This window comes from Equus quagga, chromosome 20 (genome assembly GCF_021613505.1).
Source record: "Equus quagga isolate Etosha38 chromosome 20, UCLA_HA_Equagga_1.0, whole genome shotgun sequence".
NCBI lineage: Eukaryota > Metazoa > Chordata > Mammalia > Perissodactyla > Equidae > Equus > Equus quagga.
In genome coordinates, this window is record NC_060286.1 from 33,117,679 (window position 1) to 33,142,949 (window position 25,271).

The 25,271-nt window shown below is 49.4% G+C and overlaps 1 protein-coding gene across 1 annotated transcript in view; it reads right to left on the reverse strand.

The window, feature by feature from the left end:
* CCDC88C (coiled-coil domain containing 88C) overlaps nt 1-25,265 on the reverse strand; it is a 131,715-nt gene extending 106,450 nt beyond the window's left edge. The window contains exons 1-3 of the mRNA XM_046647299.1: nt 25,072-25,265; nt 24,241-24,341; nt 17,275-17,383 (exon numbers count right to left, since the gene is read on the reverse strand). Coding sequence (XP_046503255.1) covers nt 17,275-17,383; nt 24,241-24,341; nt 25,072-25,131 — 270 coding nt within the window. The 5' untranslated portion in view covers nt 25,132-25,265. The remainder of the gene's footprint in view (nt 1-17,274; nt 17,384-24,240; nt 24,342-25,071) is intronic.
* Between the last annotated feature and the right edge of the window lie 6 nt (nt 25,266-25,271).

Genomic DNA, 25,271 nt, shown 5'->3' on the forward strand with positions numbered 1-25,271 from the left:
TGAGATCTGTTCTCGCAGTGGGCTGTGCCTCAGAAGCACGCCTGGGAGAGAGATGTTGACTCCTCCCCTTCGGGGCTGGTGTAAAGGACTTCCTCGGGTATTAATAGCCCGCAGCTGTCCCCACGAAAGCCACAGATTCCCTTCCCAGGGAAGAGCCACAGGACATAGTCGGAAGGACAGAGAACGATGAGCCACTTTAACGTGCTGAGGTGGCAGGATAGCGGGGGAACATCTGCCTTCTCTCTTTTTATGTAGTTTTATTGGATTTCTATCATTTATGTGATAAAAATCAAAGGCAGAAAAGAAAGCACCCAGGTTGCCAATTCTACACAGTGGGCCAAGGTCTCCTTCACGGGGGCGGGAAGGCTCACTTTCGGATAGAAAAGGACCTCTCCCCCAGCCACTGTTCACCAGTCCAGGGCAGGATAAAGTCTGGATGCCAGACCAGCACCAGATCCAAGGAAAATCGAGGTTCGCAGGGAGCACCCCTATCATCCACCTGGATGAGGGTCAACTGAGTTCACTTTAAGGCCTCAGCAGCTGAAAGACAAGTGCAGTGGGGCCTTCACAGGCCAGGCGGCAGCAGGTAAGGTGAGAGAGAAAAAAATGGCTCTATATGCCCTCCCTCCAAGTCCAGACACTAAAACAGGAACAGAGGGACTGTGTGCTCCCTGACCTCGGCCACACCTCCCTCCTCACCCTCCCCGTCTTCATCAGGGGTAAGTCACCAACTGCTCTTCTAGACAGATGTGGTTCCAAGTTCAAAGCGGAAGTCACTGACCTAGACCCAAAAAGACTTCAAGGGGAAAGAGATGCCTCCACGTCGGACAGTTTAATCTGGTTTGATTTAAGTATGAACTTCTAAGGAGTCTTCACATCCGAGGACTATCCATCAGCAACAGGAGTATCTTGGCGGCTGGGGCTTAAGATTAATTGCTTCGATGGGGAAAAGGTTTTTCCTTTAAAACAAACAAGAAAAGGAGGGGGAAAAAAAGGAAAAGGAAAGAAAAGAAATGCTGGCTGATCTTACCCAACTAGCCACACATGGTCATTTAGCCACGTAAGTTGGGCAGAGACACCACTTTTTAAGCTGGGGCTGGGGTTTCCAGCCCTTTCTGATTAACATCACATACATTCTTATTAGATGCTCTCTTCATTCCTTCCAAAAATATTTGAGATCAACATCTGGCACATAGCCATATGTTCCACAAAAAGCTTCTATCTTCCTCTTAATGTATGCTTTTAGCATCGCTACCTCATTATCATGTTAGAGAGGGTGAGGACCCATCTAACTCAGCACAACACCCAAAGGGTGCCACGTGCTCTGTGCTAAATGCAGAAATAATATAAGCTGGCATCTCAGAGGTATCAGCGTTAATATAAGCCCCTCAACACAGAAAACCTTGGGGCTGTAATACAGAGGCTGCCCTGGGGCACTCCCTCCTCCAATCTCTCGGTTTTTCTATCTGGCTATTCTAAATTCTCACTGCCAGATGCCAGGAGGTAAAGGCCACCTACACCTGCTGCATCCTCCTGAAGGTGTCACCGAAGCCACCTTCCAGGTACCATATGCAAAAAGCCAACAGTGGTCTCATTCTATTACAGGGTTCCCAGGGCCTGAGTTAAAAAAAGTCCAAAACAACATCCACCATTCTACCTGCTGTCTGTATGATACTGACTGCTCTAGGCTCCTATAATATATATATATATAAACATATATATATTTATATATATAATAGTATATTAATATAATATATATAATTACATATATTATATATATATATATGTGGAATCATACAGTATCTGTCTTTTTGTGATTGGCTTATTTCACTTAGCATAATGTCCTCAAGCTTCATCTGTATTACAGCATGTGTCAGAATCTCCTTCCCAGACTGAATAATATTGCATTGTATGTATGTATCACATTTTGTTAATCCATTCACCCACTGATGGACATTTGGGCTGCTTCCACCTTTCGTTTTTTGTGAATAACTGCTATGAACGTGGATGTTGTTCCTTTTATTTTTTGCTGAGGAAGAGTGGCCCTCAGCTAACATCTGTGTGAGTCTTCCTCTATGTGGGTCACCACCACACGGCTAACAAGTGATGAAGGTGTGTGCCCAGGATCCGAGCCTGTGAACCCAGGCCACCGAAGTGGAGCACACTGAACTTAATAACCACTATGCCATGGGGCCAAACCTGGGTACTATTCTTTTTTAAAAGTCAAAGATGATTTATAGGGCGCCAGCCTGGCCTCATAGGTTAAGTTTGTGTGATCTGCTTCAGTGGCCCGGGGTTTGTGGGTTCAGATCCCAGGTGCAGACCTACACCATTCATCAAGCCACGCTGTGGCGGTGACCCACATACAAAATAGAGGAAGACTGGCATGATGTTAGCTCAGGGCCAATCTTCCTCACCAAACAAAAACAAGATGATTTCTAAAGTCAGGCAGCTTCCTAAAAGACTAAAAGTTGAAATTCCCTAAGTATACCATATTCCTTTTTTATTTTTGGCCTACTCTGGAGTTTAAAGTCTAGTTACCCTTCATACTTTCTAAACTCTTTCCAACTAAATCTGAACAGACACTTGGATTTCAAAATCACATCAGCACATTCACTTTCCAGCTCCGTCTGTCTGCTCCCAATCCCCTGGGGACTTAGGGCAGCAGCCACGAAGGCCACCACCACAGCTGCTCTCAGGGGACCCTATTCCTGCCAACCTGGCCATGTCCAGTGGCTCAAGCTCTCCTTTCCTGAGGTCATACCTAGGAGGTGTTCAAACACACTGGAAATTTAAATGACCTATGAACTCTGGCATCAAATCACCCCTCCCATCAGGTGCACCCCCCCCAAAAAAAACCCAACCTGGTGAATTTGGAGGTGGGGGGTGGTCATGGCCGTGGAACTCCAAGGTCCTGACTTCGACCTCCCAGAGCAGGGGAGGAAGGTTTCACTGGTCACATTTCCAATTTTTTTCTGTTTAAAAAGGTGGTTGCACCGATCAAAAAATGGGCAGGGGACATGAACAGACATTTCTCCAAAGAAGATATATGGATGGCTAATAGACACATGAAAAGGTGCTCATCATCACTAATCATCAGGGAAATACAAATCAAAACTACACTAAGATATCACCTTACACCTGTTAGAATGGCAAAAATAACCAAAACAAAAAGTGACAAATGTTGGAGAGGTTGTGGAGAAAAAGGAACCCTCATACACTGCTGGTGGGAATGCAAACTAGTGCAGCCACTACGGAAAACAGTATGGAGATTTCTGAAAAAATTAAAAATAGAAATACCATATGACCCAGCCATCCCACTACTGGGTATCTATCCTAAGAACTTGAAATCAGCAATTCCAAAAGTCCCATGCACCCCTATGTTCATCGCAGCATTATTTACAATAGCCAAGACGTGGAAGCAACCTAAGTGCCCAGCAACTGATGATTGGATAAAGAAGATGTGGTATATATACACAATGGAATACTACTCAGCCATAAAAAAGGATAAAATCGTCCCATTCACAACAACATGGATGGACCTTGAGGGTATTATGTTAAGCGAAATAAGCCAGATACAGAAAGACATCTCTGTATGAATCCACTCATAGGTGGAAGTTAAACATATAGACAAAGAGAACAGACTGGTGGTTACCAGGGGAAAGGCGGGGGGGGGGGGGGGGGGGGAGGAAGGCACGAAGGGTGAAGTGGTGCACCTTCAACATGTTTAACAATAATGTACAATTGAAATTTCACAAGGCTGTAAACTATCATAATCTTAATAAAAATTAAAAAAAAAAAAAAAAAGGTGATTGTGGAGTTTAACAGGACGAGATGAAAAGGCTCCTCAAAGTGGATTTGCCTCTGGAAGTCACTGTAGCCCACCTTTTGAGCCCCAGGGTTGATAAAGACCCAGGGTTTCGATACAGGCGATGCATTAAAGTAAGAATATTAGAGTGCAGCCCATCGCGTAAACCTGCCTGGACTCGGGCCGGGAAGGCACCGCCAGGTCTGCTGCCCTGCTTGTCAGACAGCTCCTGGGACCACAGCACCGCATCCAAGCCAAGTATGAGCAGGCCTTAGCCTTCAGCCAGTGTTTACTCTGCTCCTCGACCCGAGAGGGCCCAGGCCCCCAGAGTCCCCACCCTGAGGAAGCCTGCAAACCAGTGCAGGACAGAGAAAACAGGTGAGAGCTGAAACGTGTGACGGTGGTGGTCATGTAAATAATTCCAGTCCAGAGCATCTGCATGGGCTTCCCAGAGGCTGACAAAGGGAAGGTGCTCCGGGCAGGAGAAAGGGCGAAGGCAGGACGCATGAGTGCAGAGGGGAGCAAAGACAGGACCACAGCCTGGTAACAAAACAGCCCATCCTCACCAACTCCAGCTCTGCAGTGGGTAACACTCTAGGCATTTCACACGGACTCTCCCTCTCGGAACCATCACAACTCTGGGAGTCGAGTTCAGTCATTATCCCCAGTGGACAAAGGAGCAGCCAGCTTGGAGGGGTCACAGCCCAGGTCACACCGGTGGGGGTGGGACTCCAATTTACGCAGGGGAGATGAGGAGCCCCTGGGGAGGCTGTGCAGGGCAGGGGATGGAAGACCCAGCTTCCTGCTGTGTGTGGAATGATGGGGAGGACCTGTCCTGAGGCCCCCCAGCATGCAAGTGAGGAGTAGACACGGTAAAGGCAGCCTGAAGGAGTGCACCTCCCACAGGAGGACACCAGGGTCAGAGTGGGTGATGAGAAGAGAGGCAGGACAGATCTAACCACCTCCATCCTCCCAGGTGAGCCTCACCTCAGCGCCCATCTGCTTTCCTCTGAAAGTCTGGACAAGCTGTTTGGATTAACTGCCCCAGGCAGCTAAAGCAGAGCATGGAGTTATCAGAGACCACCAACTCTTCTTTCTTTCAGCATCTCAAGCCTGGGACATCCACAGAACTCTGTTCACTTCCAGCTGAAAAATCCGATTTCGTAAGCCCTACTCTATAAAATTCGAACGTCACAAATTCTCACCCCGACAAAGTGGGGCAGGGTAGAACACAGCCTTAGCACAGAAAGTGCCCAAACTGCCTCAGAGTTTCTGATACCTTAAGCAGCCATAATTCCACAGTCTAAAGGGAAATAAACTATTCTGACCGGCCACAAGAACAGGAGGATGAGCCCGTTTGGTTATGGTGTGAAAAGGAGGCATTTATTTTTAAAGTTTTAAAGTCATTAAGCCTCAAGACTGGAAAGCTCAAGGGAGCCAAGCTGGCTAGACAAAGTTGAAAACAATCAATTTCATTTCCACCCCCCAGGGACTGAGCTCCTGGGTACCTGACATATGGCATTTCCATCAACAAAGCAAACGCCACATGAAAAGCCTGCAGGTTGGCGTGAAAGCAGCGGGGGTGGGACGTGGGGCCCCTAAGAGTGGGATTCAAAGGCTCCAGCGCCCTCCCCACTGCACAGCATCTCTGTCCTGGTTTGTCCCCACTGACCCCCTGAACAGTCAGGTCCTGAGTCCCTGCTATGTGTCAGGCACTCAAGGGAGGCAGAAGGAACAAAGTAGGGCCCTGTCCTCCAATTAGTCAACAGTATAGAAGGGGGCAACGGGGTCAGGGACCTTTGTAGGGTCATTTTAGCCTAGAGATAGGATCCCGGGCCCGGTGCAATGATGTGTTGCCTGAATGCAATGACTTATTCTCTGACTCCATACTCCACTGAATCATGGCTTCTATTGTTCTGAATCTTGTCACTAACCTACGCTGACAAGAGACATGTTTCCATGCTGGTGCGGTGAGAGACAAGGATGCAGCGCCTGCTTTTGAGGCATTTCATTGTTGGTGGCAGTTCAAATTGTGAGGCTTCCAAGAGTCAGGAACACGTGTAAGATGCTCAGTACTGGAAGCACACAGTAAGCTAAAAATAAGATCACACAGGAGAAAAACGTGTAGGGCAAAAGTCGAGCACATATGTGCATACCTATTGGACTAATACAAGCAAATGAGAGAGTATAACCCATAATCTGCTCACTAATAAGTGAACAAAAAATGCCCAGAGAGGCGGGTCTGCCATGACCTCCTCTGCTGGACCCGTGGCATCTTACCCTCACCGCTGCATGGTACCTGTACAAGGCCCTTATTCATCCCCGCCTACAATCCTTGAGGCAGGCACCATTCATATGCCCACTTTTCAGATAAGACACACTCTGGAAGATGAAGTTACCCAAGGCCACAAATCTGAGTGGCGAGCTCAAAGGAACCTGCGCCTGCAGCTTCTGCCTCTGCATACCCTGCATACCGAGAGGTCTGAGCTCCCTTTTCTTACTCTTTCTATTTGTACTCGGATTTCTGTCTCCTGTCTCCCAAGTCCTGCATCTACACCAGTGCCTTGGCCCTTCCATCTGCAGAACCCAGAGTAAGAAGAGCAGGCCCTCAAAGCCAGCCAGGGAGCGTGAGCTTTCCCTATTAGTGTTCAGGGACTATGAAACTTGGTGTTATTCAAGTCTGACAATAACCTATAATATGGTATTACCTACGTTTTCAAGTGAAGTTAAATAACGCACGCTAAGTCACAGTGCTAGCAACAGCGACACACAAGTTTCCAGACCCTCAAAGAATTAAATGACCCAACCTGACCAAGCAGGGGAGCTCGCCCTTGTTTCTGCCCTCCCACCTCCCACCTTGTTTGTGCCCCTCCGGCTTCACCTTCCCGGCCTTCGGGGAACCAGAGGAACCCACCCACGGAGCTCACTCATGCACTTGCACCGGGCAGTGGCTATTCTCCTGCCCCCAATGAGCAAGCACACCCGACAACTCCCTCTGGAGCCGATGGATGCCAGGGCCGGCCTGGTGAGGGAAGCAACGCGAGGCTCCTCCCACGGAGAGTCGCCCTATATTTAGAACGCCATCTCGCTCCCCTTGACCTGCTGAACCCAATCCCAAAACAACGGAACCTTTGGCGCACAGCTGGCAGTCCCTTTACCCTTCCGAAACCTCCACCTCCCCTCAAAATATCCCCAACCAACTCAGAATCAAGGGTACATGGTGTGGCCTCTTCAACACCTCCATAGTCCTGGCTGAACCCACCGATTTAGGACAAGCACTTCCTCACCCTCATTACTTTGTCTTTCTCCTCATTACGAGAAAAACAGAACTGAAAACATATCGGATAGGACCAAGGCCCTGAATGCCACAGCAAAGTAGCAGAAACACTCTGCCTTTCCAAAAAGAACACTGAACAACACAAACGGTTATTAGCCCTGGACGTGAGCCACGCAGCCGGCTTTACAGAGGGGCAAAGCCTGCCCGGGCAAGTTCTTCCGAGTCCCTCTGACAAACCAGTTATAACATCAAACATGCTGATCTTGGCATTTAACACCAAACCCAAGGCAAAGGACAGACTTTTTTTTCTTTTTAAAAACTTGAGAAATCCGTTTCCCTCCTTTTTGTCACAAGAGGAACTGGAACCTCTTACTGCTTCCCACCTCTCTGGTGTCAGGGTCCTATAATGTAAGCTGTGTTTCTAATTTCATTCGCCAACACTACTTGATGCTCATGGCCTGAACGCTGGTAACCACAGTTCTGAATATGCAATGACAAGATTTAACTGAAGAGGGGGCCAATTTGCTCTAACAAAAAGCAGCAGAGGGGGCCGGCCCCATGTCATAGTGGTTAAGTTCAGTGCATTCCTCTTCAGTGGCCCAGGTTTGCAGGTTCAGATCCCAGGTGTGGACCTACACACCACTCATCAAGCCGTGCTGTGGTGGTGACCCACATACAAAATAGAGGAAGACTGGCACAGATGTTAGCTCAGGGCAAATCTTCACCAAAAAAAAAAAGGCAGCACAGCTCACTCTGGGCATCTGAAGGTTTCACAGTCACAGTTTTAGCTGATATTCTGCTGGAAGCACAAATTCAGACCTCTTGCCCAATGATGGGGTGACCACCCAGCTTCTACCCCCAATACAGGCTTCCCATTCTCTTCTGTGCAAGGACCCTCTGGGAAAAACTCAAAAACACAATGCTTTTTAAATGAATGGCCATGAATTAGGAGAAAACCCAAGCAAAAGGGGAAAAAGTAAATACAGGGTGAGAGAGCACCTATCAGACACACAAGAAAGTCCAGATTTGTGAAAGTAAGGATTTGAGCAGGTCATTGTGTGAATCACGTCCCGGGCATTTGGGCTCAGTGCTGTGCAGAACAGATCCAAGCAAGGTGGCAGCCCACAGGGGCCTCGAGTGGCATTCTCTGCACCTGGGAGCAAAGGTAAGCCTCTGAAGGCAAGAGCCGCTTCCTTTCCAATAAGGGTCCGATAAAGCAAAGGCGAGTGTGGCAGCTCAGGGACAGAAGGGAAACCACGAGCAATTCAAGTTCTGGACTCAAGGCCAGGAGCAGGAGCCCACACAGACCAGAAAGATTGCGTCTACACACACAGTCTCTCTCTCTCTCCCCCCCCCCCCCCCCCCCCCCCCCCCCCCCATCTCCTTGCTTTAAGCCTCCATGGCTGAATTCCAGCTCCACTAATTACATCAGACCCACCTTTCACCCCTCCCACCCCCTGCTGCAATTAGCCCCATTCTCTGCTTCCTGCTACACAGGGAGGTGCAGGATAAAGTCTGGGGCCAGCTGCTCCCTCCATGTCAGTCCCACCCACCCACCGCCAACCCCGGAAGTGCTGGTTTCAGAGGTGCCTGAAGCAACCCAGGCCCTCCCTCTGGGGCTCCCCGCTGGTGTGAAAATCTGGTTAACAAGGGGTAGCACGCCCAAGCAGGGGACCCTCGCCCAAGCAGGGGACCCTCGGGAAGCAGCAGTCCCAGCCTGGCCCACCAGGGGGGCTTCTGGCCCAGGATCCAGCCCACCCTGCTGTCAGTGCAGATCCTGCCAACCTTCACAGAAGGCAGTGCGCCCACAGGAAGTCATCTCCCCACACAACCGATTGTAGAAAGCTTGATTTTTAGAAAGAAGTTTCCCCAAGCAGCTGATGACTAAGAAACCCTGCAGCTCTCTAGGGCTCCTTCTTCATCTCACTCAATGAGCCTTGCTTTCCTCATCTGTCAAATGGGGAGAGCAATGTCTTCCTCACACTGACGGGACTAGAAAGCTCCTAACTAGAGCCGGGCTCACAGGAGGCACACGGTCATTCCTCTCCACCTTCTGATTCGGGCACAGAGCTCAGCCCCAAAGGCCCTGGTTGTTGTTCGACAGGCCTTGAGAGCGGTTCTTCTAAAAACAAAAAGGAGAAAAAAGAAAGGAAACCAAGTACAACTGGCACTTGGTCTCACATCTTGCAGAGACAAAACCTGCCTCTGGCAAGGTCTGGGACTATGGGCACCAGACCAGTGTCCTCAACTTGGTTTCCCCCATCTCTGGCCAGCAAGACACCAGGGTCACTGGTCAGGAGTAAGTCAACGCCTTCCTTTTACTGTGGAAAAGGGAATTCTAGTGGTCCTAAAAGCTGCTGCGCTCCCACGGCCCCTGTCCAGCTGACCCGGAGCTGCTGCCACTCAAGCCCCATGGCCCTGCCCGGAAGCCTGGGGGGCACGCAGATTGGCTCAGCTTTCCTGGGCCTGGGAAAGCGTTAACCCTGAGATGGTTGCTCTGGGCAGGGCACCCAGCAAGCTGCAGTCCACAGCCCCACTCGGAACTCGTCCCCTCTCTCCTCTGCGCCTGCCTTGGTCCAGGCCCCCACGACCCGCCCTGACTCCCCACTCCCTCCTGACACCAATCCATTCTCAATATGGCTGCCAGAGTTTTCTTTTTTAAACTTTCCCTTGAAAAATTCTCCAAAGCCTCCCCAGTCCTTCAGGATGAGTTCAAATTCGTTAGCATGGCACCCACCCTCTGGCAGCTTGCCATCTTCCCAGCCTCACGCGTCACCACACCCCACAAACACCCCAACCCTCAGCCACCCTGAAGTGACTTCATCAGTCCTCAGGCCGTTTTCTGCCTCTATGGTTGTACAGGTGCTGCTCCTCTCCCAGGACACCCGCCAGGTACCCCATGTGCCGCCAGTCCAGGTCCTTGCCAATCCCTCAGGACCCAGCTGAAGTGCCACCCGCTTCGGAAAGCTCCCAACGAGCTTCGCTCATGCCCAGGCTGGGGAACCCCGTCCTCATCCTGTGCACACACAGGTGTTGTCGTGGTTGGTTTACCCTCCTCTCTCACCCCACCAGATGTGAGCCTCTCAGCATGGAGAAGAAGAAGAGAAACAGAAAGCAACCGAACCAGGTGACCCCTGGCGAGTCACATCCACCACTCTGGGCCACCAGAGCTTTCTCATCCCACATTTCTTCACACTACGCTAGAGAGGTGGAGGGGACAGGAAGTGCGAAGAAGGAAAGAGGAAAGGAGGGGTCCACACAGACCACTGGCCTCCTCAGGCTCACTTCTCAACAGTCTGGAAGGTTCTCTCCTGAACTTTGGACTGACAGCAAACATTGACAGGGAAGCTATAAGCCCCTGGGTCAAGTTGGTGGCAGACACACGTCTCCGTCTCCCGCTGGTGATATGAGGGGCAGGGCCCTCTCTGATGATGGCTTCCCTGTCCTGGGGCTGCACCACCCGCGTTCTGTCACGCGTTCTGTCACCGTGCCACAATGGCCTGTGGCTGTCCTGCTGGAGATTCCAAACCAGCATCCAACAGTTCTCCAACACAAGGAAATTCGCCCAGGAGAACGATAAAAATAATCTCAGACCTTCACCCGCATGGCAGAGACACGAATCGTCAGCGTTCAACAGCAATATGGAACACTGCATTTTAACAGACACCTCACAACGGGGGAAGGGAGGGCACAAACAGGCAATTCAGCAAAGAGAAACAAAAGGGCTGTAAAAAAAGCAATTTTGGCAATAAGTAGCAAAAGTCCCCCATGTACTCATGCCCTTTGACCCAGGAATTCCATGTGAGGAATTTATCCTAAGGAAATAAGACAAGTTGTTGAAAGACTTATGTACCAAGTATATTCACGGCGGTACTGTTATAATTCTGAGACAGAAATAACTCAGTATCAGCGAGAGCTGATGAACTGCTGTGTAGACACTAAAATTCATATTATGAAAGAATATTTAACCACCTGGGAAAATGCTCACGTCGCAGTAAATGAAGACAGAGGTTACAAATAGTATGAATGATATGCTCCACACCTTAAAACAAACATAAATGCAAACACGAAGTCAGAAAGCATAAATATCAAAATGTTAACAGTGTTACCCCTACATGAGATAATGGGCAAATTTTCTATTTCCCAATCTGCAATCAGAAGATATTTTTATAATCCAAAATAATTACTTTTCATTTCCTCAGAACATAGATAATAAGCTACAAAATCGAGACTATCCATCTCACAGCCCTCCTCCTTAAAGTCAAAAGTGGAGACAGTAATTTCTCCCCTGCGAATTCAAGACAATGTGTTATTCATACAGCAAATTCCACTTGGACCTGTAGATATGGCCGGAGCCAACTATAAGTTCCCTTGCTATATTACTACGTTCCCACCAACAATGTCAAATGTACATTTCCTTCTATTCTTACTTTTGACAAAAGTCTTTCATTTTCCAAACTGAGCATGCACATTTCTAAAGATAATGCTAATTTTTAGTAGTCAGTCCATGCTTATCTAATACAACTGCCACAGAGAGCTACCAGATGTCAAAAACAAGGCTGAGTGGGCAGAAGGTACTGGTAGCATATGGAAGTTTTATCTAAAGATACCACACAAAACCACGTGTGTGTGTATACAGATATACATACATATATACACACAGAGCAAAAGTATAAACCTGTCAACTAGATACTCACTAAATTAATGACAGGGCTTCCCTCCAGGGAGGACACAAGGGTAACTGGCCTCAGGGGAGGCATACTGAGGACTTCCATGAGAAAAAATTTCTTAAAAAATGGTCTGAAGCAAATATGAAAAATATTCACATATGTTCATATTCATTTTGAACAACAGAAATACAAGTGTCCATTATAACCATTTGTGTTTTTTTGGGTTTTTTTTGCTAAGGAAGATTGGCCCTGAGCTAACATCTGTTGCCAATCTTCCTGTATTTTGTATGTGGGTCACCACCACAGCATGGCTGCCAACAAGTGGTGTCAGTGTGGGTCCACACCCAGGAACCAAACCTAAGCCACCGAAGTGGAGCATGCCGAACTTAACACCCAGGCCACAGAACTGGCCCCTTGTATTGCTTTACTTTTAATTTTTCAAAGCAATGAAGGAAAAAAAGAGATTACAGAAGATAAAGCAAGCCCAGACTATTTCTTTGGCTGTTTCTTCTGAGATAAAGAACAATATTCTGGTCTGTTCTGGCATTCTGACCTTGGCGTGAGACCAGAAGTCAGAAGAGCTGAGTTCAAGGAAGTTGTAAAACCAACCTCCTCAAGGTGATCTTAACCTCTCAATCTTGGCCGTCTCTGGCCATCAGGGTTCTGCAGAATTTCAAGCCCACAAGGGCCCATCCTCTTCTTGAGAGAAGAGAGCTCAGGGGCCCCAGAGATGGAAAGCAGCCTGTTTCAGTGCTTGGTCAGTGAGAAGAAAAGCTCAAAGCAGCAGCAAATTTCCCCTTTCAGAGTCAGTCCTGCAGGCAGGTCCCCACATCCACCCCAGGGTCCTGATTCCAGGATAGATATCCTGGACCTGACAACACAGACGCAGGCCTCCATCAACACACAATGAATCTATCCAGGCCACTGTCTGAAGTGCTTCCCACCAGCATGAAGCCACAGAAACCTCACACGACAGTGAGGCTGTAACTGTCGAGAGAAGGAGCAAGATCACAGGTGACCAGGGCAGGAATGGCAGTGGGACACCAGGCACAACCCCCAAAGAATAAACACGCACCAGCCAGTTGCTGCACAGGAGACTTCTGCTTAGACCAGTCTTGTTTTCCCACAGCTCCACTATCAAACGAACAAGTATCTAATGTAAATACTCGAGGCTCTGAATGTAAAAAATGAGCCATGCTATAAATCCAAATCTTAACTTAAAAAGAAAAAAAGACTCAGATGAAAAAGAGCTTGGCTCTTGAACAAGTAAAACAGGCATCAGGTGACACTGGGCTCAGAGCTGACCAGCCAGGCGGCTTGAAGCAGCACACAGTTCTGGTCCAGGCTCGTCTTTCCTCCAGGCCTCTCAGCAGATGTCCGTCTGCAGATGCTTGTCCTGGGGCTGGTGCCCCGACCTCGAACTGATCAGCCTTTTCATCTCTGAAATGCAGAGACTGAACCAGGCGCCCTCCACAAGGCCCTGTCCAACTCTGGCTTTCTCTGCCCCTTCCCAGCAACTCCCTCAATGACCACCCTGCTCCCTCTGGTCACCTTCTCATCATTGCAGCCTCTCCTCAGACGGCTGCCAGGACCCTGCCTTTCTGTCCCGGGGAGGATGAGGTGTGCACGTCTGCTGTGCGCGATGGAGAGGAGTCACTTGGTGAGCACTGAGCACTCTGCCCCAGGAGACCTGGCTGACGGTGCATCCTCTTGACATCACTGGTAACGCTCTAACCCAGTGGTTCTCACTCTGAGGAGTGTGCATCAGTCACCTGGAGGGCTTATTAAGACACGATTACTGGACCTCCACAGCAGGTTTAGGGAGCGGCCCAAGGATCTGCATTTCTAACAAGTTCCCAGGCGATGCTGCTGCGCTGGTCTGGGGACCACATTCTGAGAACCACTGCTGTAGCCCACTGATTCCCAACCCTGTCAGAGGATGAGACTCAAACAGTTGGGCAACTTGTGAAAATGCAGACTGCAGGTTCCCACCCCAGAAGAGTCCAAGTGGCAGGTCAGGGGGAAGCCTGAGACCTGGGTCGAGACACTGACAGTCAGACTGAACCTGGTACGTCGGTTTTCACCCACCGTCTGTCCTCTGTCCCAGAATAAGGTCAGGGACCCTTTGTCTCACCGGTTTTGAGAGGCAAACTTGAGCTTCCTTGTGAAACAAGCCCATGCCATTCAAGAGAGGCCCCTGTCCTTCCTAACTATCCCTGCCCCATGGAGCCTCAGAAAAGGGGACAGCCAGGGGCACAGAACTGCTGCTTGGCAGACAAGACCCAGGGCTGGATTCCGTGACCTCGACGTGTCTACTGAAAAGCCACAGGCGAAAGGGAGTCCCACTCACGCGGGGGGTGACCTCTCACCCCCCGGCCACCCCAGTCAAAAGAAGGAATGACATCTGTCTTGCTCATTCCAAGGCCTCCCACCCTGCAAGGCTACTTTCACAAGGAGATGTTGGGCGGGACTTCTTTTGGAAAACTTTCTTGAACGTCTCTTACAATAATAACCAGTTATGTTTATGCTATAATGTCAGGTGGGAGGAGAAAAAGGCAGGATATGCAATTGTATATAAGGCATGACTGCAACAGTGTAAAACAAAAACTATTCATGCAAAAACTGGCAGGAAACACTAAAAATGTTAATAGTGATTGTCTTTGGGTGGTGAGATTATGGGTGGTTCTTTCTTGCTTGCTACTTGTTTGTTTTCCAAGCTGTTTATAAAGAGCACATGTTCATTATATGACCAAAACTTAACTTTATTTTACAATAAACTGGAAGGAGGAAATACACAGCGGAACACAGCCCACACCTAACCTGTGTCAGCACCAAAGGCGAGTGTCCTGCCAGTTTTCTCCAAGTAAGCAGGACTGACTGAGGGGCAGGGACGGCTGTGCAGCCTTTAGCAAGTGCTTTCAGCAAACCCTGACTCTGGGCCAGGGCTGAGGCTGCCAACACACCCCAGCCCTCCCTCAAAGAGCTAACAGCGCAGAAGCAGAACAATGATGTAGGCTCCTCTCTTCTATGGGTGAGTCGTTCTGGGCCCTGAGAATGGACCAGCCGTCTTTTCCTTCCTGTGATGGTTTCCCATCTTCTGGAACGCTACACAGTGCCCCAAGAGCAACAGACCACCTCTGAATCAACAAAATCTCAAGCCGAGGTCGAGCCCTCTTTGGCCAGCCCAGACCAGGACCGTCAGTGCTGCCGATGACCACCGGCGTGTGTCCGACTGGACTGGCAAGACTGGAGGACAGCATCTGCCTGGCCAGCCAGCTTGCAGCAAGAGCCTGACTGCTCCACGCTGCTCACGGAGAGCTGCAGAAACCTTCCCTCCACCTGAGACCGTCACCTCTGCCATCAGGGAGAGGTCACCACCTCCCAGACACACCTGTCGAGAGCTCTCATCGCTGGTTCTGGCTTGCCTGGCAAGCCTGTTTTGAATCTGAATTTCTTTCTCTCTCATGTTCACACCTCCCCGGTTTTGATTCATCTGAAACTTGGTGAAGGAGACCCTCATCCAAGCCGCTGTGGAAGATGCTGACCCTGACAGCTGGAGGACAGAACTCTGTCGTGCCTCCATGCCCTCCTCCACCTCGAACACCTTTTCCCCCTCTCTCCTTCCCATGACCCTCTACACATGGAAACTCCTACCAACTCCACTCAGGGGTCCTCTCCTCCAAGAAGCCTTCCCCAGCCACCCTCCCCGCCCCACAACACAGCCTTAGCTTTGTGGCACCTAGCACACAGCATCGAAAGCACCTGCCTAACATGAACGGTGCCCGCAGATAGAGATCAAGCCCTGAGCTCTTGCTGAACAGCCAGCACAGCCACCAGACAGCGCCCTCCGCACCCAGACCAAGTTCACGGGCAGCACCATTCTCCTTGCCCAGCTTCCCCCACATGTGGGTGTCATGAAGGAAGGACTAGCTGAGACCCACTGGCCTACAGCATGCCCGTCCCTGAGTGCGGCTCCCCTCAGACAAGGAAATGAACCCACTTCGGCCCCAGATCCAGCTCTCTCAGGCCTCCCCCTGACCCCCAGCCCCCTCCTCAGTGCAGCCCGCACCTGTACCTAAAAGGATGCGGCTGGTTCTAAGCCTCCCAGAGGCTGCTCAGAGCCCACGGTGCTGACTGCCAACGGTCCAGGGAATGAGCAGAGGTGGCCTGCTGAACTGGCCATGCAGGCAAAGTGTCCCAGCACTGCAAGCTCCCTCTCATGCCCCAACCCCAGTGGGAGGAGGACGGAAAACCCAGGACACTGTCCACTCCCTCCCTCTCCCACCCTTTTTCTAATTACCGTTGAATCAGATGGGCTCCTGCAGCCTCGGCAGGAACATGGCCCAGCAAACAGCCCAATGCCACAGCACAAACTCAGCCCAACAGCCAATCCGGCAGTCCCTCGGCTGACCTCAGAGCCAGCAACCACTGCGTGAGGGCAGAGAGGGGAGCCCTGGCTGGCCTGAGGGCTTCCTCATGTTCACAGGGACCTCAAGACTCTGAAAATGCTCCCAAACCCCAGAACCAAGACTAAGTTACACCCCAGGAAGCTGAGTGCTAGGAACAGGTCTCAAAGGCAGTCTGGCCAACGGGTCAGTGAAACCCCAGCATGAATCTGGAAGGGACTTGTTCTTGAGCAGTGGTGCCCAAACTGTGTTCCCTGGGGTCCTGGGAACCCATAGAGATGCCCTGGAGGGAGAGGAGGGAGCTGAGCAGAGGGCACTAGGGCTCCCCAACCCCCAAGTCAATCAGTCATGAGGGCTTCACCTGACATTTCAAGAAAACTTACATTTGGGGAAAAAGTTTCACTGCTAAGAAAAAGTCTGAAACCCAGGGCTCCAAGGTACACAGCTTAAGCCTAATTCCCACCCAATGTGGCCACATGAAGATCATGAATATCCTCAAAGATTCTCACCTGACCTTCCCAGGGCTGGGATGGGGATTTTAACAGCCCTTCTCTATCAGGCCCACTTGCCTGACCCATCGACTATCACTGAGACACAGCGAGCACTTGACAAGTGGACACTCCACACCACAAACCCCGATGCTCCCATCAGTAAGCTAGAGGCTCATCAATTACATTCTTGGGCCAGATGTAACCCTTCTGTGGTCCCTTTCTCTCCCTCAACCCTTTGAATTCTCCTGTACAGACACACTGAGCTGTGTGTGATATCACATCAGAGTGCCCCTCACGGAGCGGCTCCAGCCAGTCCCCATTTGACTGCACGTTTGGGGCCACAGCTGCGAAGTGAGGCTTCACTCTAGGGCCCTCACAGCGCCAGGCACGATGCTTTACACATAGCTCAAAGGACAGTCACTGGACAAAGTAAAGTGATCCAACATCTGACCCTTCTCACAATGCCAAAAAAAAGGATGCAAGTGAAAACACACTGAGCATCCGCAAGCAGATGCCTAACCGTGAACACCATTTCCTCTCAGCTTCCTGTGGGGAAACCGTTCGAGTGACGATATTGCCAGACGCACCAGAGGAACTCTGGGGGAACAGAAAACCGCCTTACCTGGTAGTAGGTCTTAATGTTTCTCACCAAGATGGTCAAGTTCTGAATGCGAAGGTTCACGTCGTTGTTGACATGCTTGTTGATGCGTTGATTTGTTGGCCTGGGATCTCTGGGGGAAAAAAGGTGAAAGTGGAAATTACATCTCCCAGCATTTGTCACATCTTCTTTCCCAGATGAGTTGGAGCATTTGGTCCTCTCCAAGCCTAGGTTACTATGAGGCTGTGACAAGTGTGACTGGAGTCAAATCCTAATTCTGCCACTGCTAAGCCGAGGCCCTCAGGGGAGACACATCACCTTCCCACTCCCCACCCCCAAGTCCCTAGCCCACCACAGTCCCTTTATCAATGTTATTTCCGTTCCGACTGCTGGCATCACCCATAACAACCACCAAATGTCAACGCAGACCCAAAAAGTTACACTGTGTAAAAATCAGTAGTCTCCCCAAAAACATATTTCAGGATTAAAAGCTGAACAAACCAAAATATGTGAAATATCAAGAAAGATAGAAGAGGGGGGGAAAAGGGTACATTTCTGACTTAATAAACCAATAAAATCATTAATGTTCCATTTTACGTGAGTCCCCTCCTTGCCACCTGAATTGGTCTTGGGCTGGTCCTGCTTGTGCTTTACATTCCAGGGACACAACTCTATCTCGAAAAAACCGACATCATCAGTCTGTGACACTACGGTCTACAACCTCCCCTAAGAGAAATGCTAATAGAGACATAAATAACTCATGTAGGAAACCCCCAGTGTCATTTATTTTCCAATCTCAGGCAAAAGTCAGGACTGGTTGTGATGAAACTAGAAACTTTAATCAAGCGATATATAATTTCATTCATCTATATACAGGACATTTCTCAAAATTCTGTGTCCAAAAAGATTTCCTACTTAAAGAGAACAGACTCAAGAGAATGGATTTAGCTTCCACCTCCCTGTGTAGTGCACGCTGGTTTTCCTAACAAAGCCCTCCCTCCCCCGTTCTACTGTCCCAAGACACCAGGAAGGACGTCTAATTCAAATGAAGGCCATCTTTACGGTTTCACGTGTCATCCGAGGCCTGTGATAAGGGCGCTAAGCCTCCTGGGGGCTGGTGTGACAGAAGACAGGCAGCCTCTTCCTCCTTCCTCACTAAGCGGGTCCCTCTACAAGGAGGGCAGCAGAGGAAGGGCAGTTTGGAGAGTTATGGGAAGCAATCTCAATGCCATTTGACTCATTCAAAGCCAACAATTAAGAGAAAATTGACAAACAGAAAAAAAAAATCTACAAATAGAAATCATTTCAAATGTCACTGGAAGTACAATTTTTTTAAAAAACACAAGCTGTTTAAAATTCAACCGTTAAAGTAAATATTTGATAGATACACTATGAGTCCCTACACTGTACTGTGTGCATGCAAACCCCCCTTACACAGTACATGCAATCATCAGCCACGGATCTTATGTCGGTCATCCTGTATTCCCTAGAATAGTCACACGGGTATCTTGGGGCAACCAGGGGACCGCTTTTCAATGGTCACGTGACAACATTTCTTATTGGCCCCACAAGGTAATGAAATCTGGCCAAGCCATCTACATGTTACAGGCTTCTCTTGGAGCCATCCATGACAGAGAAAATAAAGGTTAACACTTCAGTGGAAATTAATTTAGTAATAGAGGAGGCATTCAGAATTTAAACCACAAAGGCATTTTTAGCCGCAGAAGTGTACCTAGCCTTACAAAATAATTTATCCTAAAGGTACAATTCTCCTTTTACGGTGTATAACTTAAGAGATAAGAAACAATTTCATCAAGTGACAAATGTGCTTCTTAAAATAGCAGAACTCAGAGAACTGTAGAGCTTTCCGTTTTACTGTTATTGTGGTCCCAGCTTTCATTTAAGTCAGCCGGGACCACCCCAGGAGGGCCTCGGCGTACACGGGGATGTTCACTGCACGTGCACAGGAACCACACACACCCAGGGTGGGGACCTGGGCGTCCGTAGGTGACAGCAGGGAAGCCTCTGACCATCCCTGCTTTTCTTCTCCCCAGTCCTGGGAAGCAACAGCTAATTGAAATTGTACTCCAAAAGAGCCCTGACAATTACTATCTGAGGAATTAGACTAATTATCATGATCATTAGTGCTCCCTCCTCTAACTGAGGCTCTCAGGGTAAAGAGAGGTTATTAGGAAACAAACCTAAAGAAAAGTCAACTACAGTTGAGGAAGGCCTATCCCCATTCTGCCCAGTGTAATCCCCACCTCTCCTTGTGGCAGGAAATGGATCAGGAGCCACTGATTCTGGTCTGGGTCCCCCGACTGGTCAAAGTTCTTTGGGCCCAGTATGCTCATCTGTCACATGACTACAGGATGCTCTCAGCCCTAATAAGCTATCATGCTATGAAGGCCAGGTCTGCACTGGCAAACTTAGACTGTACCTGGTCCTATATCCCAGGAAGAGGACATCACAGGACCTCTACACAGCTGCACCTTCCCCGAAAGCCGACACTGGTAACAAGGATCCCCTTTACCTGACAGCCCAGGAACGTAAAAGCCCAACAGCCCTGCACGTTCGAGGACAGGGACAGACACGGGTGCAAGCATCTGATAACTTGTCCAAACTTGGAGAGTTCCCAGTCCAAAGTGTGGGGCCCCCAGGGCTGTCTTCATAAAAACTTCTAACTAGAAAAAAGGAAAACAGCTCTCCCTAGAACTTTAAAGAGAGACTTATAATTTGGGTTTATAGCAACCTTGCTCCCCTCCTTTGTGAAAAAGCTGGCCCCTAACTTTTGGTCATATTCCAAAGACTTCCTAAATTTAAAATTGAATCAAGAAACTATGTCTTGGGGGCCAGCTCCGTGGCTGAGTGGTTAAGTTCGCGTGCCCTGCTTCTGCAGCCCAGGGTTTCGCCACTTAGGATCCTGGGTGCAGACATGGACCACTCGTCAGGCCACGCTGAGGTGGCGTTCCACATGCCACAACCAGAAGGACCTACAACTGAAATATACAACTATGTACCTGGGGGCTTTGGGAGAAAAAGGAAAAATAAAATCTTTAAAAAAAGAAAGAAAGAAAAAGGATGTTAACAGTATCATGAGCCCAATTTATATAAAAACACATTAGGAACATATATTAACATAGATACCACAGACAACACCTGGAAAGCACCAGAATATTAATACTATTACCTCCACATGGTAAAATTATATTTTGCAATTTTTATCTTGCTCATCTGTATGTTCCTACTCCCCTACAATGAACATGAATTTTTTGCATAATTTTTAAGGACTCAAAGTCCCCAAGAAGAGTATCATATGCTACAGCCAAAAAAGGAAATTCAGTTCATGAGTAAAAATCTTTTTTCGCTCCAACGCTTTTGCACCAACACAAACTCATTCAACTAACAAGTGTTTGCCCTTTTATCCTCAGCTTTTACTTTTGCAAAATGGAAATGTAACTCCTCTTCCAACAGGCTGGGGAAAAAAGACTATCCTTCAAATGCTTTTGAGAAGCTTAAGAAATTTTCCCATTGGCCTGAGGATATTTCCAACCTCTGAATAATGAAAATAGTATCTGGAATATTGCACCAGGGGTTAGAAAGGAGTCTGAAAAAGCAAACTGTGCTGGATTTACCGCAGGCCTTGCACAGGCACAAGCTCTTGGCCGCAGTCCCAAGTCCCCAGGTGCGCTCAACACCACCTCATCAAGTGAGCTGTCCACTCTCACACGTGCAGTTGTACACGGGCAGACACACACAAACCCAGCTCTGGGCCTCACTCTTACAATAACGATGACTGACCATTTGTTAGGCATTTTCTATACGCATATTTAATCCTCCCCAAATCTATAAAATACCATCCCCTTATTACAGATCCGGAAATTGAAGCTTAGGGAGTTGAAGTAATTCACCCCAGGTAACAGCACTATGAAGTGGCATAAGGATGGATTTGAACTTGTCTGCGTGATGCTAGAGTCAAAGCTCTTCAATAATTTTCCTAGGAGACAGTGAAAAAGGCGCCCACAGTGAATCAGACACCTCGGGTTCCCTTGGGTACCAGGAGCACCCAGAGAAACTGCATTTACACAGGAGCCATTCAGCAAGCTTTCCCTTGCATCTCCATCCACACCACTCAATGCTCACTTTCATTCAGGAATCGTCCTGGACCTGGGCCTCCCCTGAAAGCTGAGCTCACAGGGCTCTCCTGCCTCCGGGCACTGATGTCACCGGGAGGCCAGGGCCAAGAGACTACTACCTACTACCCAGGCTTCTTCAGTTGCCAGAGACAATGCCCAGGTGCAGTCACGTGACCCCCAGCCAGCCTCCATATGGCTCTGAAGTGTTAGGTAACACGGCTCTTATCTGAGCTCCAGCAACCCAGTAAGCATGCTGCTGTCTGCAATTTTCTCAGGTCCTACCAATTTGGGGAGAATTTATCAAAATAGGTGACTAGCACCCAGCTGGAGCTACTAGCATGGGACATAAGCCTTATCACTTATCTGCTAGCTAGCCTGACGCTTCTCCATTTGGCAGAAGTGAAAACAGAGGCTTAGCTTGAGAACAGCGTTAGACTTGTGGGTCCCAGAGTCCAGTTTTACTCTAGATTTTCTTGGGAGAGGGCTAAGGCTAAGGATTATGCAGTAATCTAGGAGACTAAGAATGTGGGAGAAAGGCAGACTGAAGAAAAAAAAAAACTTTTATGGGGTGGCCCAAATCCTTTCTGGATTAAGATGGTATATGTATAACCGACACCAACACCTGTTAAGTGGCAGGCACTGCGCTAATTGCTAACACATCATCCCATTTAATCCTCACAACCATCCCTTAAGGGAGGGACTTGACGTCCCATTTTACAGATGAGGAAACTGAGGTGTTGAGTGATGTGCCCAGCATCACACAGCTGGTAGGAGAGAGACCTAGAGTTCGAACCCAGGCTGGCTACCTAGGCTGTTGACACTAGGGTGGAATTCTTTTCTTTTTCCTAATTGAGATATTTTTACATAGAATGAAATGCATATATCTTCAGTTACAGCTCGATGAGTTTTGAAAAATAAAATATACATCAATCAATATACAGAACATTTCTTCCGCCCCTCGAAGTTCCCCTGTGCCTGCTTTCCAGTCGATCCCCACCCACTTCCAGGAGCAAACAACGTTCTGATTTCTATCCGTGGAGCAGGGCTCCTCTGGTCACCCTATCAGCAAGCTGTGTGCTACTGGAGCCACTCTCTCCTTGATTTCCTCCTTCTGGAAAGCCACCCAAACAGCTTCCCCGTAGTCCCTTCCTCTGTGCCTGACCCCGGCCAGAAGGACCCAGAGCACTGCTTGAAGCCTTAAGCGCTGCAAATTTATCAGTTCCCACTTCCAGAATGATCACCTTGGCATGTCCAAGAGGAGAAAATAACATTTAAAATTATCAAGGGGAGGAGAGAAGCCCTTCAGAATGAATGTAGCCACCGGCCAAGAGTGAACAAGAGATGAGCTGGCATTTCTCAAAGGAATGGTCCAACAGGCTCTCCTGATTTACAAGCAAGTGGTAAACGCTTCAGGAATTCCAAAGGTCAGGGGAGAAAGAGAAACAGTCTCAGGGCTTTTGTTCTCCCCTTCGCCTGGGTGTAAAAGCTGAATGAAAAGGCTGGGGATACTGCTGGTTTTTTTAACTAAACAGTCTTGGGCTTGGGGAAGGACAGGTTGAAGTTATAGTGGTCGCTGCACCAATGGAATCCAGTAATTTTTGGGGTCTACCAGAATGGGGGGGAAGAGTTGCCAGAACTTGAATATGCCACCAGACAACCCCAGTAAAGCTCATTTTCATCAATGTTTCTCAGAGAAGTGCTGCCAAGGCTGACAGCAGATCTGCCTTTTTAGAATCTAATCAAACACCAGATTGGTAGTGACTTAAAAAAAAAAAAAAAAGACATTAAGACCCAAGTGTCTCTCCCACAGCCTGACACCAAATGACTTATTAACACAAAAGGAGCAATGTTCTCAGGGTAATTTTTTAAAACAGGCCTTTTTAGGTAGATCTATTTAAATCACTTTCTGAATATGCCAAAGCTAACTGCTGCTCCTCCTGCGTGGGCCACAAATGAAGCCGATTCTCATTAGCTAATGGGTTCAGGCTCAAGTAGGACAACTTGCTTAGTCGCAGGTGAGCATAAGGGGATGATCCAGAGAGAACATTAGGATGTTTTATTCTGCTTCAAGCGCCTGTGAATCATACTGACGCTCAGTTCCAATATGTTCCCTGCAGTTTCTGAGTTAAAAACAGACTACAGTGGTAGGAGCCAACACCTACATGTGGCAGGCTGTCAATCAGACAGATAGGCCCAGGAGAACTCAGCAACAGGAAAGGATGTGGTCAGACATACACGCTAGCAAGTTTAACTTCCACCAAGACCCTGTTTAAGCTGCACGCTTCAGAACCAACAGCACCACAGCGTTCTGCCTCCCTGTGCCTCTCCTAACAGTGACTTGAAATCCAGTCCCTAAGATGGGACGTAACCAAGTGCACTTGCTATGGGGCAACTGAAAACGGAAGACGAAATGAAAGAGCTCAGAACACAGCCGTCCTAACCTAGAGTGAAATGTTATAGTCACTCACCGATGCTTGCCACCCAACCCTGACACTTCCTGTAACCAGACACTCTCCGTTACAGTTCCTTGCCCCCCAAAAGAAGGTTTTTTCATTTCATGGCTCAAACCACAATTAAGTACCGGAGTTTGAAGTCAACGGCACTGCCCACCATGTGGATGACAGTCATTCAATCCCAAATTTCCTTCATCAAACAAGCTGCCGACCCGCTGTCCTGGCCCTGGAGTTCTTCAAACGCCCACGAACCCCCCACGAACGCCGAAAAGGCACCTTAATATTTACCGTGGCTCCACGTGCAAAGAACCCTCCTGTTGTAACCTCACATTCCATTTCCACAACCTTAAATTAAACTTTCTAAAGCACCACTCATTCCTTCCTCCCTGAAGAGAACTTACATTTGTAACATGATTTGGTTCAAAAAGATGCCGTCCGCTAAATCCATGTACATTGTCAGGTTGTCCTGGCTGCCGCTTCCGAAAGGGCCAAAAGTTTTCACCTGCGAGGGGACGCGGAGAGAAAAGCAGGAAAAGTCACCTCCACGCGGACAGTCTAAAGCTCTCCAGGGCAAAGGGCGGGCAGGGCCCATGTGGGCACAAGGGGTCCCCCACGCCCAGCCACCCTTCTGCAGGCACCAAGCCCAGCCTTCGCCGGGGCCCCTCTCTCCTCCCCGCGCCAGGCAACAGACGCGAGACAGCAGGAGGAAAACTTCCTCGCCACTTTCCTCCAGCTTCCCAAGGCGGAAAAAAAATAAAAGGGACTTTTCAATAAATTTCTCACGTTCAAATCCATTGGAAATCGCTGCGCTCACCCCAGTCTGTACACGTTCCCACTCGGAGTCCCCACCGCCATCCACCCGCTGGTCACAGGGGTTCAGAAACTACACGAGGGTACTTTGGGGGAGTGGGTCCTTCTCGGAAGTGATCAAGTCCTGGGGGTCGGGGTGATCACTATGACCCTGTCGCTCCAGGGCCGCCAGCCCAGAGCCCCGGCGGGAACAGGTGTACCCGCTCAGCCCCTGGCCGGGCCGGGAGCGCCAGCTCCAGAGTTGGAAACACCTCCGGACCCCGGAACGCGGACCCCGACCCCGACTGGGAGCCCTAGCTGAGGCCCCCGCGCCCCGGGGGCTGGCTACCCGGGGCCCCGGGCGGATCGGGTGTGCGGCGACCGCCGGCGGCCGGGAGGGGAGCCGGTGCACCAACAATGGGGCAGGAGCCAGGCGCACTCACCCAGGTCACCAGCGGGCTCTGCAGGAAGAGCTCCATGAGCTCCGAAACGGTCACGTCCATGCTGAGGCTGCGCCCGCCGGCTCCGCGCCCCGCGCCGCGGCACAAAGCGGCTCCGGCGGCTCACGGCGGGCGCGGGGCTGCGGCGGCTCGCGCCCGGGAGACAAAGGCGGGGCGCGAGCCCACGTTCCGCAGCTTCGGCG